General features: G+C 39.0%; 1 protein-coding gene and 2 non-coding genes across 3 annotated transcripts in view; 1 reads left to right on the top strand and 2 right to left on the bottom strand.

Annotated features, from left to right (window-relative positions):
• The window catches only part of LOC136255324 (sperm flagellar protein 2-like), a 27912-nt gene extending 9747 nt beyond the window's left edge, over positions 1-18165 (top strand). The window contains exons 29-51 of the mRNA XM_066048061.1: positions 2905-3032; positions 3088-3226; positions 3390-3527; positions 3646-3709; positions 3768-3826; positions 6584-6759; positions 6873-6987; positions 7043-7090; positions 8310-8462; positions 8521-8605; positions 8665-8757; positions 11646-11713; positions 15809-15879; positions 15934-16033; positions 16088-16273; positions 16326-16376; positions 16611-16793; positions 16887-16970; positions 17038-17094; positions 17149-17244; positions 17305-17397; positions 17760-17882; positions 17955-18165. Coding sequence (XP_065904133.1) covers positions 2905-3032; positions 3088-3226; positions 3390-3527; positions 3646-3709; positions 3768-3826; positions 6584-6759; positions 6873-6987; positions 7043-7090; positions 8310-8462; positions 8521-8605; positions 8665-8757; positions 11646-11713; positions 15809-15879; positions 15934-16033; positions 16088-16273; positions 16326-16376; positions 16611-16793; positions 16887-16970; positions 17038-17094; positions 17149-17244; positions 17305-17397; positions 17760-17882; positions 17955-18026 — 2382 coding nt within the window. The 3' untranslated portion in view covers positions 18027-18165. The remainder of the gene's footprint in view (positions 1-2904; positions 3033-3087; positions 3227-3389; positions 3528-3645; positions 3710-3767; positions 3827-6583; positions 6760-6872; positions 6988-7042; positions 7091-8309; positions 8463-8520; positions 8606-8664; positions 8758-11645; positions 11714-15808; positions 15880-15933; positions 16034-16087; positions 16274-16325; positions 16377-16610; positions 16794-16886; positions 16971-17037; positions 17095-17148; positions 17245-17304; positions 17398-17759; positions 17883-17954) is intronic.
• Positions 1562-1634, bottom strand: Trnar-acg (transfer RNA arginine (anticodon ACG)). Its single transcript has one exon. It is a non-coding gene; the product is annotated as a tRNA-Arg (tRNA).
• On the bottom strand, positions 2603-2675 carry Trnar-acg (transfer RNA arginine (anticodon ACG)). Its single transcript has one exon. It is a non-coding gene; the product is annotated as a tRNA-Arg (tRNA).

The raw sequence follows: 18165 nt of genomic DNA, 5'->3' as shown, positions 1-18165 counted from the left end.
AGGCAACCTAGCGCACGCCGTGTATATCTACCATTGATTGTGGTTGAAGCACTCCTCGGTATTGATTAAATCCATGCGGACAGGATGGCAGTTTGTGGTTTAGTCGTCTTACAGTTGATTTCAACCACCTTGTAGTATTTTAGTTGATATACAAGACTTTTAATGCTTCTGGCTTCTGTTGTTTAATCGTCTTGGGTGGTTTTCATCGCCATTTACGATTTTGATCATCAATGGGTACCTCCGTTTTTTGTATACCTGTTACGAAGAACAGAAGTCTAGTTCCACTGGGGAAATAGTGCTGAAGTCTTCGCAATACTTTGAAGTTTTGCACAGTACCACTGAAAGATGTTTCTCGCATAACAGCGCTTGTGTTGAAGTTGATAAATCATGGAGTAGTATTTTAAAGAACTGAGATGAGACTGCCAAAGGGCATTAAACAAGCGGAATAATAAAATGAAGTACACCATGCAAAACTATGTCACTTTAGGGTTACTGTGGCATTGTTTGCCAGTCGAAAGTGAACTTACCATGAACACAACAGGTACACAAAAAAATCGTGTCGACTGAGATTAAAATGATTGATGGCGGCAAAAACTCACAACAAGACTTACAATAGGAGTTTGCCTAGTACTTGTAAAACATTAAGAGATTGTCATGAAATACTCCACGCCCATAGAAAGTAGTCCAGAGCAGAAGACACCATTTTGGTCTCATGAATTCACCAACGGCGGAGTGTTTCAGGGCGCGCGCTAGTTTCTAGTCCCTGTACTCTAATATCTATGGTATAACCAACTCATGTCAATCATCATCATCATAATCATCATAATAATAAGTGCTATGCTAGCAAAACTTGTGATACAACAAGCTGGAAATTATATCCCAGTAAAAAAGTTTAAAGTTGAGCAACTGCATCTTTTCAAGTTTTGCATGAAAATTGATAGAACAGTCACTGTAAAATATATTCCTACAATCATGCATATCTAACTTGGAAGGAATTCACTTTCATATACTGTAAACCACTATAGTGGAAATAAATACATATAATATTATGGCCATCATGCATGCATGAACAAGCAAAATAATGTTTGAGCATGTGTCCGAGGACATCCTTATCTAAATTTTTATTCATCATCAATATACTGATGGTTTTCTCTCTTTGTTGGTACGTAGCTGTCCGAGATGAGTAGGTAATTTTCTGTATCACTTCTATGATCATCATTGTTCCTGTAGCAGTTATGATCTGTAGATAAGAAGAAATAGAAAGCCTCAAAGCCTTGGTTTTGAAAATACAAAAGAGAAGACAGCCATGCTGTAAAAAAAGAGTGCGGCCTTCAAAAGCCTGGGTAAAAAAAGTTGTGAAATCAAAGGTGGCGGCCATGAAATGGCTGTAATGATGTTAATGATAATAAATTTTATTAATGCCACTTTTTTCACCCAGGCTTTTAAAGGCCACATTCTTTTTTTACAGCATGGCTGTTTTTGATTATAAAATAATTATAAAACAACAAGTGACCCTATAAGTACTTATCAATAAATGATTACTAAAAAGAAATCAATAAACCAACCCTGCCAGGATTTGAACCTGGAATCCCCTGATTCGTAGTCAGATACCTTATCCATTGGGCCACAGGGCCTGGTTGGCATGTAGTGGTTATGTATGTCATGTTGTATGCACCTGGGTCAGTACCGTATAATGGGAATGGTCCACGAAATAAAGCATTCGAGAATGATCTACTATTTCCTCATTCGCGAGAAAACATTCACGATTTATTGCATGCATGAAGTAATTTAGGAATTGGGAACATGCCTCGACAACCAGCTAGTCATGGATAGGGAATGTTCGACTCTGACATGTTGCGTGGATCACTGCTTTGCAGTAGAGAGAAGTAGGTATTGACATTCACAATAATGAGTGGATGATAGGCACACCCAGCCTGCATGGAGGCGGCACCAAGAACTAAGACATGCTATGCACAGTGAATATCTGGTCTGTAGCTCCGGTTTCTTTCCACCATCACTTAGCTAGCTACTGTCGCTAAAGTTTGCAAATCTTGTACGTCAGTGTAGTGTCATGCATAGCTAGCAGTTTAGTGAGCACTACTCATGCACTCAGTATAATTAATTGTTTATATGAATTCTACATGAACTAAGCATGAAATTGTGCGAGGAGATTCAGTGTTAGTATTACCCCACTCAAGGTACAAAGGTTGATAAGAGACATTTTGTTTTTTAAAAATACATTTTTAATTGTAGGAAAAATTTTGCAAGAAAACATTCACGAATGTACCTAAAATTGCAAAATTCGCAAATGTTTTTTTCCACAAACTATTCCCATTATTTGGCATCTTGTACTGTACGTAGGTGTCCCTTGATTCGTAGTCAGGTGCCTTATCTATTGGGCCACAGAGCCTGGTTAGCATGTAGTGGTTATGTTTGTCATGTTATATGCACCAGGGTTGAATCTGGGTCAGTATCTTGTACTGTTGTAGGTACTTTGCATTAATAAATGATAACATGTGTAAAAGGAGAGAGACAGACAGACAGACAGACAGATAGAGAACAGACAGACAGAGAGAAAGAGAGAGAGAGAGAGAAAAAAAAGCGACCCTGCCAGGATTCGAACCTGGAATCCCCTGATTCGTAGTCAGATGCCTTATCCATTGGGCCACAGGGCCTGGTTGGCATGTAGTGGTTATGTATGTCATGTTGAATGCACCAGGGTTGTCAGTATCTTGCACTGTAGGTACTTCACATTTATAAATGATTTCACAAGCAATAGAGAGAGAGGGGAAGAAAAAGAAAAAAATGAACAAGCGACCATAGTCAGATGCTTTATCCATTGGGCCACAGGGCCAGCTTGATTTATGGTTATTATATTGACCTTGTTGTATTGTGATCTTGCAGGAAATGATAAAAGCACTGGCTCCCAAATGGAGTGCTATTGAATGTTCCTACATCTTGACTGCCAAACATGTCTTCCAGATGATGAGAACTGAACAAGAAACACACTGCCATTATTTCTATGACAGAAGGTCAGAACTGACACAGGCTACATTTGTTTATGGTATTTGTACACATGCATTTCAGAATGGAGATAATTTCTTATTTAAAGAGACCAGACTTGAAGCAAGAGTACCTGTCAGCCTGGCAAAAGAACTACAATGCTCTCCCAAGTAACTTGAGGAGAGAGGCAACCATGATAGCTGAACAACACCAACGAGTTGATGTTAGTAAATATCACACACAGTATTTATCACAAGTCTTTGTTAGCATTGTAGTATACTCAAAATGCATAGTACACTGTAACTTGTAATGATTCAGTGTGTTTGTATTTTTAAGAATATTTCCTGATGTATGAAAATTTGGATACTTATGTGTTTTGTGTTAAGGACTTGTGTGAGACATTATGGGATATCTGTGATCGACGGAGGGATGATGCTGAGAAGGAACGTACTAGAATAATGCAGGACAATTGGACTGATGACCATAGTGGGATAATTGTTAACCAGAGTATATCACTGATGCAGGTACGTACTTGGTGTTGTATTGAACTGCAATACTTGGTAGGAATTTATGTTCTTAACTACAGTATGTAAATACTATAAATTATACCAAACATGTGTGCATTTTATGTGTTTATTGTAGTGTGAATTTGATAAGTTCCAAGATGCAGTTCAGTTGTTGAATGAATACTACTTCTCAATGGAAGGTGATCACACACAGAAATGTCACATGGTGATCACATGTGTTGTGTTATATATAAACAGATCCCGTTCCTTCTGCACCTCCAGTGTCAGACAAGTCCATCAAACTACCACTAATAGAGGTGTGTTTGTGTATTGTGCTATGTACGTATGTGTGTGTATACAGTTATGCTCCAGAAATTGCATTGATCTAGAGTGCGTACTGTATATTACCAGCTATATTACATACAATAATGTCCTGGCCTACCTGTGCCAGCCCACTCATCTTGTCATGCTGTGCTGGGCCCAGTTGTGCACCACTTGATTGTATTGGGAGTGGTGTTAACTGTGAAGCAAACGCTCAAACTGTCATACTCTTACTTTACAAATGTGTGTTTGCAGCATTGCACAGCCCTCAGGGTACTAGCCTGCCATCATGGAGGTTTGGGTTTTCTGGCCAAAAATATCACCCCCAACAACAGCTTCACAATACTTTCCTGGTGCCTTGGCAGTATTGGTTAAGTATGTATAACCAAACCCAAAAGTGCCTTCAGTACTACCCTAAATGCTTCCAATAATATGTATTTTTTTAAATTTGTTCAATCGAATCTACTGACTAACTGACTGACTGACTGCCTGCCTGCCTGCCTGCCTGCCTGCCTGCCTGCCTGCCTGCCTGCCTGCCTGCCTGCCTGCCTGCCTGCCTGCCTGCCTGCCTGCCTGCCTGCCTGCCTGCCTGCCTGCCTGCCTGCCTGCCTGCCTGCCTGCCTGCCTGCCTGCCTGCCTGCCTGCCTGCCTGCCTGCCTGCCTGCCTGCCTGCCTGCCTGCCTGCCTGCCTGCCTGCCTGCCTGCCTGCCTGCCTGCCTGCCTGCCTGCCTGCCTGCCTGCCTGCCTGCCTGCCCAATAATGGCTAAGGTTTGATTTTTTTTCACTGTTCAACATCGCTTCAGCCCAACAGATGCCTTGGTTTACCATGGTATGTACAATGTACACATCATGGACTTACGTACCTTTATGTTCCATTTCTTTACTGACAGCTCAAGGTGTTGATTCATGGTAGTGCATGATGGCTTCCCTACAGTTTTAAACAGGAACTGTCCATATTTTCTGTTGTGACTGGATTGATTGCAAAGGCTTTTCCATTTGTAATGCTGTGTAATGGGCTAAACATAATTGAAAGGAAAGCGTAATGCCACTTCGCTTTCAAGTCAGTAGTTGATAGTTGGGGTGTGTGTTTAGACGAAAACATTAACTTTGGTGCCATCCTTTCTTTTTATGGGGTATGCACACTAGTCATAATAATGTTACAAAAAGTAAACAAACAAGTACAAGGAAAAATCAGGAATTTTAAGTTCAATTATGGATCATAGAAAAGGTAGGGAAACAAGAGATGTCGCTTAAACTTCCAGATACACTAGTGGACATTTAATCCCTACTTCGGTCATGGGCATAGACTGAATTATCAAAGTAGGGATTAAATATCCAGTAGTATATTTGCAGGTTAGGTGACCTCCTTTATTTCCCTACTACCGTAGATTTCCTAAAATTTCGGCATCTCTAAATATTTGGCACTCCCCGTGTATTGAATGCAATGTGTTCTAAATTTCGGCAAGCAAGACAAAGTTTCTAATTATAAGTGCGCTAATTTTTCGACACCTGCTCTTGAGTATTGAAAATTCCCAGTGACCTCACACAATATGCTACCTCTGTGAAATTGATCATCATGTGACATCACAGCTAGCTACCGTTAAACGATCTTTGTTTCTGTTCACAGAATAACACCTCTCCAAAAACTGGAACCCACATCTCCTTATAACGTGATACCCTAGCTCAAGCTTGAGTCGATAGTGTTGGGACACTTGATGCAGCATCTGTTAGCGAGATTTAATTAATTATCACGTGCAAATCAAGATATTTTAACAATTATTGATTGTGGTTTCTATTTTTATTAGTTGTTGAAATCGGTATTATATCGGAGAACAATGTTGATCGTCCCTCTTGGATAATGTAGGCAGTCACGGTATATAGCGCCTTTCCTCGTGAGCCGGTTGCAGTTGACCCGGATGCAGTATCGCCATCAGTTCTTCCTCAAGGCGTTCCTTTTGGTCCCAGTAGACCAGAAAGTAAACAATAGTTAAATGCAAAATAATCGTAAATAACATAGCCATGAAGCGTGTAGACTGTATCAAGATAGATCCCTAAAAATTCGACAATAGCACCAAGTTGGTACAATTTTTTCCTAATTGTTCGGCCAGACACGAACGGAATTAATTTATTTCTGCCAAATTTTTAGGGAATCTATGGTATTTGCTATGATACCTAATTGAACTTAAAACTCATACTTTTCCTTGTACTGTACAGTATCTCATATAGTTACTGTATTCAGATGGAAAAGCCAGCCTTAAAACTTAAGATGGTGAATGAAGTGGTGTGTCTATGTTGTAAAAATTCTATTTTAGAAAAGATAGAAATAACTCTTAGGTTTTACCTTGCCCCCCTAACAAAAGGTTTCAGTACTTATTCAATAGAAGTATAAGCTTAAAGAATAATCGAATATTTGGTCACAACTATATATTCGAATAATAAAAATTGCTATTCGTTTCAGCACTAATCTCATACTCTAGATACAGTGATATATGTGACTGGGCCTGCAAAAACAGGGCATGTGGGTACAAACTACACCTTGTCACACTACTGGTCATATCTCAGTATTGGAACAGAATATTTGCATCCTGTAACTTGCATCATAAAGCCAATTAAATGCTTACTAAGAGTGGAAAATTGCATTGCCATAGCATAATGGTACAAAAAGTTACAAGTGGTGAAAATTTAAAAAGTAGGAAAAATCATGTGTCCACATGCCCTATTTTCACAGGCCCAGTCACATATTCTGCTTACAGCTCCCCAGCAATGAGCCACAGGACATACCAGCTAGTGCAGTTGGTTCACAGACCACAGTGGATCAACAAGCAACAGATGATATTAACGAGGAGTCCACCTCTCCTGTAGCACCAGCATCCACAGAAACACGCACCTCCAAACAACAAGTACAACAAGAAAAGAAACCAGATAAGAAGTATGTACTATCTTTTCATATCATTTAAAGAAGTATGAGTATGCTAAACAGTGTTGTGTGTATGCTATAGCTACCGTGCAGATCTTCATAACCTATATACTTTCTTCTCAAAGGGTACTGTTAATCCCACGGTCAATGCCACCCCCAGAGGTGGAAGAGAAAAGCAAGAAGAAGGCTCACTCAGAGTCTCCTACTCAAGTACTGGAAGGGATTGAGCTAGATGAAGTGGTCAGTTGTGAACACAATCATACAGTAAGATGTTAAATGATTTCTATTTCATTAGCTGCTGAATCACTCTATTAAAATTGCTCAGAAGTACATGACAAGTGTGGTGAGTACGTCTTATCACCTACAGTAGGACCAGAAAATGTACAATACAAAAATTAACTAGTATATTAAAAATTATTAATTTAAGGGGATCCAAGCGATAAAAGTAGTGAAACAAGAGATGAATGATGGTATTACAGCATAGCTCGGTGGGAAAATCATTACATTGGCATATTATAACAACCATTTTGTTCAGTGCCAAAATAGGGATTTTCCCACTGAGCTATGCTGTAATACCATCATTCATCTCTTGTTCACTACTTTTTTATTGCTTGGATCCCTACTTCATTTTTAAAATAAATATACTAGTTTGTTTGGTTTTTTGTTATAGCATACAGCTATACATGTGTAACTGTTCTATTAGGGTGACTGTTGTATTAGAATATCTCAAGTCAGCCAGGGGGTGTGCCATACTTTTGTTGTGCTAGGCCAATAATAATGGGGTGTGTCATCATGATTCGTTGTTAAGAGATGTGGTCTGGGTGCTCCATCATTATTAATCGACCAAGATTGCGTTAACTAATCTACCGAGCATAAGTGCTTAAATAAGTTTGCAGCGTCTAAATACAATGCTCAAGGAAAGTGTTGATAGGGAAAATTAACACCTCAATATGGTTTCATTGCAACAAGAAGATGATGAGCCTGATTGAAGGTAAAAGGAAAGACAAGGCGCAGAGGGCACAAACTCGTCAGAATCCCAAAAAGCACATCCCACTGGTGAGTTTGTTATTGTAGCGTAATATGGTGGCCATGGGTTGCTTTGTTTGGCCTCTAGGCTTGCGACTGTGGTCAGGTACGTAGGCTAGCAAAATCCAAGTTTTAGCGACTTTTTAAAAATTCTATATCCGGCTGCTTGTTAGTGTTTTCTAGTTTTTAATGCAGTATTTGATGCTAGATTGACTAATATCATTGCGTAAAAGTGATTTTCATCACGTAAGATGTCTCTAGGATGATTTTTGAAGGCGGAATTTTAGGGGCACACGTCATTATTGGTGGGGATCCCTACTTAAATGGTACTACCATACCGTTTGATATGTTATGTTAAGCACCTCAATGTTACAAGACCACCTTATTATTGTGGCCTACATACAGATTGTTTTCTCTGATTTAATACGTATGTGCTAAAAGTGGCCCTATACATACAGTATGTACATTGAGGTTCCAGTGTGATTATGTAGTGATGTATGTATTGTGTATGACAATTACTTTTAATTATTTATTAGATTGATGCACTAGTGAAGAAGCAGTCAAGTGCTATAGAGCCAGCAGTGACTGATGCAGCCTCTACAGCAGCTGCTGAGAAGGATAAATCAGAGGAGAAGGGTAAAGGAGGGAAAGGTGATGCTAAGAAAGGAAAAGACAAGGGAGACAAAAAGGCAAGGAAGCAATCGACTCATTGTTTATCCCATTATGATATTGAATATATATTATCAGAATCTTGGTAAAACCAGTAGCAGCAAGAAAGTTGACCGAGTGTCACCAGCCAAGTCTCCAGTAGAAGATGCATCAAAGTCTCAGTGTAAGTTATGGTTGTATACAACATGTGTAGTTGGTATTCCTTGTGTTTTTGTGTTGTAGTATCAGTGAGTGATGCTCCTGTTGTGCCAGAGAAGTCGAAAAGCAAACAAGAAATCAGCAGACAAGAACACTTAGCAGCTATAAAACATGAAGGTGATTTATACTGTGACTACTAAATTTACTACATATACTAGGAGCTATACTAGGAGCTTTACTGCACCAGGAGCTATACTATGGGGTGGTTTATGTAAAGTTCCCATTAAACCTCTTGAGTAAATGCATGTTAAATCAGTGCTTTTATACTGTAACTGAAGTCATACTTAAGCCAGAAAATTGAAATTCCTCTACAACCTTGACCATCACTGTCATCCCATTTTCTGGATGGAATATATATACTGTAGCAAAATATTCTGATTCTGTGCAGTAAAACAGCTAGACTTTAGTCTTTGTGATATTGAAACTGCCAGTAATTAGCACAACTGAATCCTGAAGTGAAAGTAGTCTGGTCTGGTGGGTCTCACCTGCTTTATAGAATATCTGGGTCTGACTTGAATAAAATCAGATGTATTTATTATTTATAAATTAACAAATTCAATTGTGCTGATGGAAATAGAGAACTGGAGGCATACATATCAAGAAACTTTCGAGAGCCATGCCTGCTTATCAGGAATGTACATACTGGAGCCATTCCCTCTCATCTTTTTTATTATTATTAAGGCTTTACAGCACAAGTGCTGAAGGTCTGTAGGACACCTGGTCCTACAGCCTGTTTAAAGTTGTTACAGAAAGTGTGTTTGAAAAGGTGGAGAATCTGGATTGCGTGTTGTTTCCTGTAAACATAAATGGAGCCATGCCCACTAACTGCTATAATGCATTGCTGCTATTGTACCCACACCCGCTTTGATTATCTATGTTTAAAATACTGTATATTTAAATTAGAGCTACTCATTTACTTCTTGTTGCACTACAAGTTTGCTGTTTACCTTCAGATAGTCTGTAAAACACCTCTTGTTCTCAGCAGACATTTGTACTTGTGGATTGTACATATGTCAGTGTTGCTTTCATTGATGATGTGGACACAAAGTGTATCTGTACTGTACATGGAATTTGGTCATCAACACAAATGTTTAATTATCTGCACGACTAACAGGTGGTGTTATATCGTAGATGTCAGAATTTTCACAGATATGGTACCAGAAGCATTCCTATTAATTGTACTGTTACATTTTTAACTATTGACGTCTTTTAGGGTTATGATTTGTAGCAAACAGATAGTTCAAATTTGCACTTATTTTATAATATTTTACTGCCAAGCGAACAAGAGGATTTGATGGGTTGTATTGCTCTGCTGTTCATTGTTATCCTTACAACAGTCAGTAAGGTAACATCACTTCACTGTTCTGATCAGCAACTACCAGCTATTGGTGATGATGACCTCCAACAAGTCACTACCCTACAATACTACCTGGTTGATAACTGTACCATCATGGTGATTGATACTGGAGAGAAACTGGACATCATCTACACTACTGATAGTCTCATTTGTTACTACCCCAACAGATGGCTACACATTTGCTGTGATTGCTAAAGACAAGAATGAGCTACCTTGTTATGATACGGCATCCAACCCCCCAGAGCTAAATTTTATTCTAACGTTGCTGCCAACTGTACTAACGGCAATGGTCGGTGGTTATACTTTTGTCCTCCATTTGTGTTTTAAACAACTGCGTAACCTGTTTGGGATGTTTTACACTTTCAATGTATCCATTGCATCCATTTTTGGGACCATTTGGGTAGTACTCCATGCTGAAGTATCTCTCAATTCGAAGTTTGTGTGTCATTTCACTATAGTAGGCCTTCACATATTTTATTTGTGTGTTGCCCTGTCTGCCACTTGTGTGCTTACCCAAGTTGGCACACGTTGTGTACTGCTGTTACAAATTTCAAGCACCGATATCTGAAGAAGCATCAAAGTTCTTATTCAGATGCTACACTGCCTATTTGGTCAGTACAGCAATGGTTGTTTTCTTACTAATGATGTGGTACGATGTGGGAACCGGAAATGGCAGATATACCATCCTGCCAAATGGCCACTGTGCTGTACCTAGTAATCCCAACTATTCGACACAAGCTCTTGTTAACACTGTCATTGCCATTAACAAGGTAGCTCATATTGTGGTCTTCACAGTCTACCTGTACTACACTTACAAGATGAAGAAAGACGACATCAACATCAATCAAAAGAATTTGAGTAGACTACATAAGATTGCTGCTGCTATGAGATTCACTGTTGGCTTGTCTGCTCCTATATATTATATTGCTCATGCTTTGTTCTGTTGACGAGCTGTTTACGACTGTTGTGCTTATCGAGCAGATTGTGATCGCAAAAATTCTCTGCTACAAGAAGACATGCAACATGTGTAGGCAGTGCTTCTTAAAGAAGTAATTATTGACTGACTGGCTGCCCATTATTAACTGTGTCACTACAGCTTCTATAAAGACCATGCTCTGAGGCTATACAAAACATATATAGCTACAGGCCTGGGCTTATAAATGAATAGTAACAGCCATACTAGAGGAAGGTGTAATGAGTTTGCTTGTATTTAATGTAAAATTTCTCTTTTAGAAGTATATAGTTGTCAAGGTACAATAAGAAGTTGTGGAAATGATGGGTTTTTTGTTTTTTAGAACAGCTGTAATTCCCAGGCCCTGAGTAGTGTCCTCGCTTCACTTTCATGTCAGCCTTCAAGTTAATTTTACCAAACTCTGTGTTTCAAAGTCTGACTATTATTTGGATTTTAGTCTTTGCAATATTGATAGCTTTTCTGCATCTGGGAACTGCCCATCTGAGCACTACGACTGGAAAATCCCACCAGAAATTCCTATAACCACTATGTGTGTACATGTCTTAGTATATATGTGTTAGTACTAATATGTGTTGTCTACATTTATACTGTACAGCATATTGCAGGTGTGTTCATACGTACATGTACAGTAGTAGTGTATGAGGTAGCTACATATGTATATGATTCCCTGTGTAGAATGTGAGACCAGGGCAAGATTGGAATTGATAAAATCCCATGCTCTGCAGAAGATACAACATATTAAGGTTTGGAGACATTAGTACACTTATGTATGTACATATATTAGCTATATGTAGTTAATCAATTAATTGATGCTACATACACTACACTGTATTTGGTATGTACACTAAACAGCCAAGAAGTGAATAGAGGGTGTGGCCTTTAATGGACAAATTCATAATAAGGCTTTATAGTGTATAATAATAACTGTTGCCCCTAGCAACCTGAATTTCCCGTTATTTTTAGGTGATAATGTCTAAAGTAACTTCTCCAAATTTTGAAAGGATAGCATAAGATATGATATTTTGAAATTTGTGGTTTTCCCATACATATCTATATGTAAGGGGGCTACAGTTACCCTTCTGGGCAATCACAAAAATCAGGTATTTCAACATATGCAAAAACCAAAAATTCAAAAGTACATACACAGTGGAACCTGTGTTACGGTCACCTGGATTAAGCAGTCACCTCTGCATAATGGCCATGGTCACGAGGTCCCAAATATTTTCCCATACAAATGTATGCATTGTGGTCTGCATTAAGCAGTCACCTGTCTAACGCGTATAACGGCCAACCAACAATTTGCCTATGAATCACTGTATACACAACTTTCTCCTTCGTATAGCAGTCGCTACCTTTTATGGTGGCTTGTTAAGCCAATTTCCTGGTACCACCATGGCACCGTTTCAATTAATCCTCAATTATCACACTTCCTGCCTTTCAATGAATACTATATAATCAATCAGGCTTTATTGCTTAAGCGTATTCAATAGCTATAACCAACAATCATAGACTCACCTTACCCTTTCTGTACTAAATATTCAGACTGCATTGCATTGGCGCGAGCCTCTTAATAATAATTACTCATTTATAACGGTCATAGCCACTAAAATGCTGCTGACCACCTTATGCAGGTTTTCTCTATAACAGCCACCTGTATTTAAAGGCCAGATATATCTGGTCCCAAGGTGACCGTTATAGACAGGTTCCACTGTATCTCAATTTTACATAATTTGTAGGAGTGAATGTCAACAATAATCTCTCCAAGTTTTAAATGGATAGCGTATATAGGTCATAAGATACAGTATGACATTCTTTAAATCCCATGATTTGTGTGATTACCGAGAAGGGGCAACTGTTGCCCCTCTCATTGACAATGTATGGGAAAATTGCAACTTCAAACTGTCATATCTCATGACTTATATATGCTATCCTTGTAAAACTTGGAGAGGTGACTTAAAACATTGACACCTACAAATAATGTAAAATTTAGGTTGCTAGGGGCAACGGTTGATTTTTCGTTATTATGAAATTTGTTTACTGTACGCAAGGAAATTTTGACGTAAGAAAACTTTGACGAATAAAATGTTGACGAAAATCAAGAAATTGTAGACAAAACCTGTGCTTTTAAAGGCGCTTATAAACATTTGATGAATTTAAATTTGACGAATTAAACCAATTTGTCAAAATTTCCTTGCGTACGGTATTGAAGTCTGAGTGAAAAAGAAAGGTGGCAGCTAATGATGCTAATACTAAGAATTTTAAGGATCATAGAAAAAAAAACAAGGAAGATTGTCTACCATTTGCGGCGGAAAGTGGGGGGGTTAAGGGGCTGAAGCCCCCCCTCAGAATGATGTCACGCCGAAATTATTCTGGGGCTGAAAACCATGATAAAGATCGATATGCTCTAATAGAATGCTCAAATACCCTAATAGAGCAGTCAAGGCCTTCATAAAAACGTGTTCCTAAAAGTATGCTTTTTTAAAAAAAACACGAAAAAAGTTACTTACAGCGAGAATTGAACCAGGTACCCCTTACTTTAAGAGTTGGTGTCTTACCACTGTATCAAGTGTTTCCAGGTGGCTATAGGCTGTTTTGTACTGCTTATAAATGCTATAATTATGTACAGTTAAAAGCTTTGCCAAAAAAAGTTTTTAACTGACAAAAATAGCCTGTTTTAAATAGTTTTGACTTAAAATGCTTTAAATTGTACCTATAAAATTGCTATAAATTAACTTTGTGACATTGTGAAGGCTGACATGGCAACAGCTTCTGGGGGACTGCGCCCCCAGACCCCCTGCTGCCAGAGACTGTATACTCCGGTCAGCCCCCCTCATATCAACTATTTCCTCCACCACTTCCTCCACCACTATTGCCTACACTTGCAGATATACTAGTGGACATTTAATCCCTACTTCAGTCTATACCATGACTGAATTAGGGATTGAATGTCCACTGGTTGTTTCTCTACTTATGATCCCTAATCTTAAAATCCCCCCCCCAACTATCAAGTAGTGACTCTTCAGCCCATTTCACAGCGTTACAAATTAGGAAAAGCGTCTCTGCAATCAATCCAGTCACCACAAAAAATATGGATGATTCCCGTTTACAAATGTAGAAAAGTCATCAAGCTACCGCGAATTGACACCATGGCCTATCAGTAAAAAAGAAATGAGACACAAAGGAGGACAAAGGTAAGTCCATGATGCATGCATTGTATGTACTGCAGTATGCCAAAATGCACCTGTCAGGTGAACGGTGAATAAATCAAGGCCGTATCCTTAACTCTCTTATCGAGTTTTGCTTGTCTGAAGGCATCAGGCAGGCAGGCAGGCAGGCAGGCAGGCAGGCAGGCAGGCAGGCAGGCAGGCAGGCAGGCAGGCAGGCAGGCAGGCAGGCAGGCAGGCAGGCAGGCAGGCAGGCAGGCAGGCAGGCAGGCAGGCAGGCAGGCAGGCAGGCAGGCAGGCAGGCAGGCAGGCAGGCAGGCAGGCAGGCAGGCAGGCAGGCAGGCAGGCAGGCAGGCAGGCAGGCAGGCAGGCAGGCAGGCAGGCAGGCAGGCAGGCAGGCAGGCAGGCAGGCAGGCAGGCAGGCAGGCAGGCAGGCAGGCAGGCAGGCAGGCAGGCAGGCAGGCAGGAAGGAAGGCAGGCAGGCAGGCAGGCAGTAGAAAATTCCATTATAACTTTTTTAATATTGTAGCAATCTACTGGAAGCATTTAGGTTTACACTGAAGGCGTTTTTGGGCTTGGTTATATGTAACCAATCTGCCAAGGCATCAGGATGGTATTGTGAAATGTTTAGCTGGTTTTTGGGTGATTTTTTTGGCCAGATAAACCCAAATTTTCATGGTCCCTGATATACAGTGCTACTGTACTGTATGATTGTTAACTTGGCTATTTGTTAATATTATTGTATTACTCTAATAGAGTGCACATTTTTTTAGGATTTCTAGAGAATTTCCATTGGTATGTAGATGTACGAAATTAAACTCTTACTACTAAGAGTAGATTTAAGCATTTATCATACAGTACAATAGAACTGTATATTAGGGATCATAGTTGGTCTCTAAAATTCCTAATTTTTCATTGTACTTATAGAGTAGAAATTAAGTAAAGTGAACGGCTGTGATAGCAGTGACTCAGTGATCAGGAGTATGGAGGTCCCTGGTTTGAATTGTGTACATTTTTCATGCACTTTCCACAATGACTCTTATATTAGAGTATTTTTATCTCTCGATTTACTGCTGTTTGGTTTTTGCTTTGTAATCTCTGTAGCTGTTACTTTCAAACTATCAAAAGGCACTCCCACAGTGGTTAACCTATGTATACACCTAATTTCAAGGTGTTCCCATAAGCGGTTTACCCTGTAGCTGTTACAAAAGAGTTCAGATACTTTTTACATGAATAAACAATCATAGCTCCATGGATATTTATCAGCAAATTTAGTACATAAAATTCACTTTCATATTCTCTTTATCTGTACCATATTTCAAGTACACATTTGTGTTTCACAATAATATTTGCAAAGTGTGCAAAAAGAAAAATCTACGCCCCCATAGACCCGTTGACAACTTTGGCTGCCCATATCTCACAAACAGCTGGAGTGAAATTTGCAGTGTGGTCTGCCTGATCTGGTGGACAGCTATAATTGTGCTTTGCAGAAGAAACCATGAAGCTATACATGTGTAAAAAATCACATTTTCTTCTCTCTATATATGCACTATGTGGCATGCGGTTTTCTTGGCTGCACGACACATTACCATGTGTCTTGATGTACAATTTAGTATACATGTACAGTGAATTACTGTTTTCTAAAGCTGTACTTACTTGCTGACGCTGTTACAGACAATGTCAGATAAGATGTATGCAGAAATGGGTGACTGGATTGAGCTATCATACAAGCAAGAATGTGAAAGGTTAGTATGCTCTACAATACTGGATGGATAGATGTGAATTATTTGTCATTGTAGTGTTAGCTATTTGGCCGAGATACTAAAACAAGCTATTGAAAATGAACAACAAATTCTACAAGAAATCAAAATGCCATGCAGAGAACTTCAAATTGATATGGTAAGTTGACCTGTGTATGGCAAAACATGGAAATTCTTATCGTCACTATTACAGACAGCTTTACTAATGGAGCTACCTCATCCTCCGAGGCCAGACACTCCTCATGAACCTCTATCAAGTGACCAATTCACTATTGTTCAACTAACAATGTTACATCAACAATTATCAACTATTGCCCCTACTGGTGTGGTTATGTATAAGGCTCTGGTGGATACAATGCACTCCTTGTGCCATGCTTCAGTGAGTGTGTGTAGTGTATACCTTTAGTACTCTGTCACTGTGTGTGTCACAGTATGGCGGTGACAACTTGCCAGATTCATGGACTGGACTCACTGCAAAGCAGGTACATTTGGTAATTATAGGTATACAACATAAGTACAGTAAATAAACGTGATGTTTATTCCCTGATGAGACTTTTCTCTTGTGTACATGCTTCCCCCCACATACGTACACACTGTACTACTATACACACAAAGTGTACTAATAAATATTTATACTCTGTACATATTTGCTATGTATTTAGTAATTCATTCTACATATTATACCTATGACATCACACTGGTCCTGCTATTACCAGATGGAGGATCTTATGCAGCTGGTTTACCCTAATGCTGGAGAGTATGTTGACTGGCACACACTGTTACTGACGGTGGCCCAACCTTACCCTATACCATCAACCCAAGACCTGTTGAATGCTCTGAATGATTTTAAGTCAATAGCTGGTGGTGAAGAACTCATCAGTAGAGAACAATATGATAAGGTGATGAATAAGTATTATAATATATGTGTATTGTTTACTCCCATATATCATCCCTGAATGTACATATTGTATTTCTCACTGAACTTCTTCTAGGTGGATTTATGGTTCACTACTGACCCATCTTCAGCAGTGACATTACCTCAATTAACATATGATCGTTACAGCTACCTAAAACATGTAAGAGACAATCTACTGCCTCCTTTAACTGTCATACAGTTTCAATGACACATACCCGGTTTAACAGGTTTTGTTTGATATGTTTGCTGATCCAAAGTATGGAAAACTGAACTACCTCACAATGGTATGTATGTAGCTGTATTTGTATAAAAAATTCTATTCAATCTGCTTGCTGTAGTTGTTGTACTTCAGTTCAGATCATGACCCAAGGATTGGTCTGTTCAAGGCCATGTCCTTATTATGTGGTACTGAAATAAATCAAGGAAATGTTCAGGTAATCAGTCTCTTGTGCAGTTTAGCTGTATTTACCTCACCAATGTTGCCACTTATCCAGGAGGATTGTACATTGTCAATAGATGCTGTTTATCGGCTATTAACTAATGGGATTGCTCAAATAAGTCAACCTACTAAAACATCTTTGTATCAAGTAAGTATTATTGTTGCTGCAACAAATTGTTGTGATGTGGAATAGAAACTATTAATTCATTTTACATTTGATCTTTGAACTACATACAGTAGTGTAATGCAGACACTTGGGCTGGTTACACTAAAGTCGTACTGCTTTCTTTAATAATTAAGATACTCAAATAGAACAGTCAGTCATATCCTTATTATGCTCACTAAAATAACTTTCATATATTTGTATCTCTGTGTAAAATGTTCCATGCAAAGATTTGAAACTTCAATACTGTTTTACTTCCCCGTAATGTAGTCGTATACCGAACTCATACTCCACTGAAATGTAGTACCCATAGCTACATATTCAGTTTTACTTTGTCGATACTACAGGAGCTACAGAGTGTCTACAGTGAACTGAACACAACTGATGGTGACAATCTTGATGTTAACCTCCTGCTATCCCATCCAGTGATGAAACACAAGTTCAATACTTGTAACTCATTCCTATTAGCTGTAAGTGACTGACATGTGTTATCATAGCTCAATAGTTCATGTATTATCCTTGTGTGTATTATATTGCTGTAGGATCTCACTCCACATTATCATCGTTGTGCTAGTCCAACTATAGAGCAGTCTTCTGATGCTGCTAGTCACTAGACATCATACTGGACATTCATAGCTCTATCTATATCATCATGTTGTTTATCAATACTTGTACAGGTAAAAACAGTCAGTTGGGTCCCTGTGATACATCTTTTCCCAAAGAATAATGATACTTACATTTGTATACATATGA

This window comes from Dysidea avara, chromosome 5, assembly GCF_963678975.1.
Source record: "Dysidea avara chromosome 5, odDysAvar1.4, whole genome shotgun sequence".
In the NCBI taxonomy this organism is placed as follows: domain Eukaryota; kingdom Metazoa; phylum Porifera; class Demospongiae; order Dictyoceratida; family Dysideidae; genus Dysidea; species Dysidea avara.
This window is presented reverse-complemented; position numbering and strand designations above follow the sequence as displayed.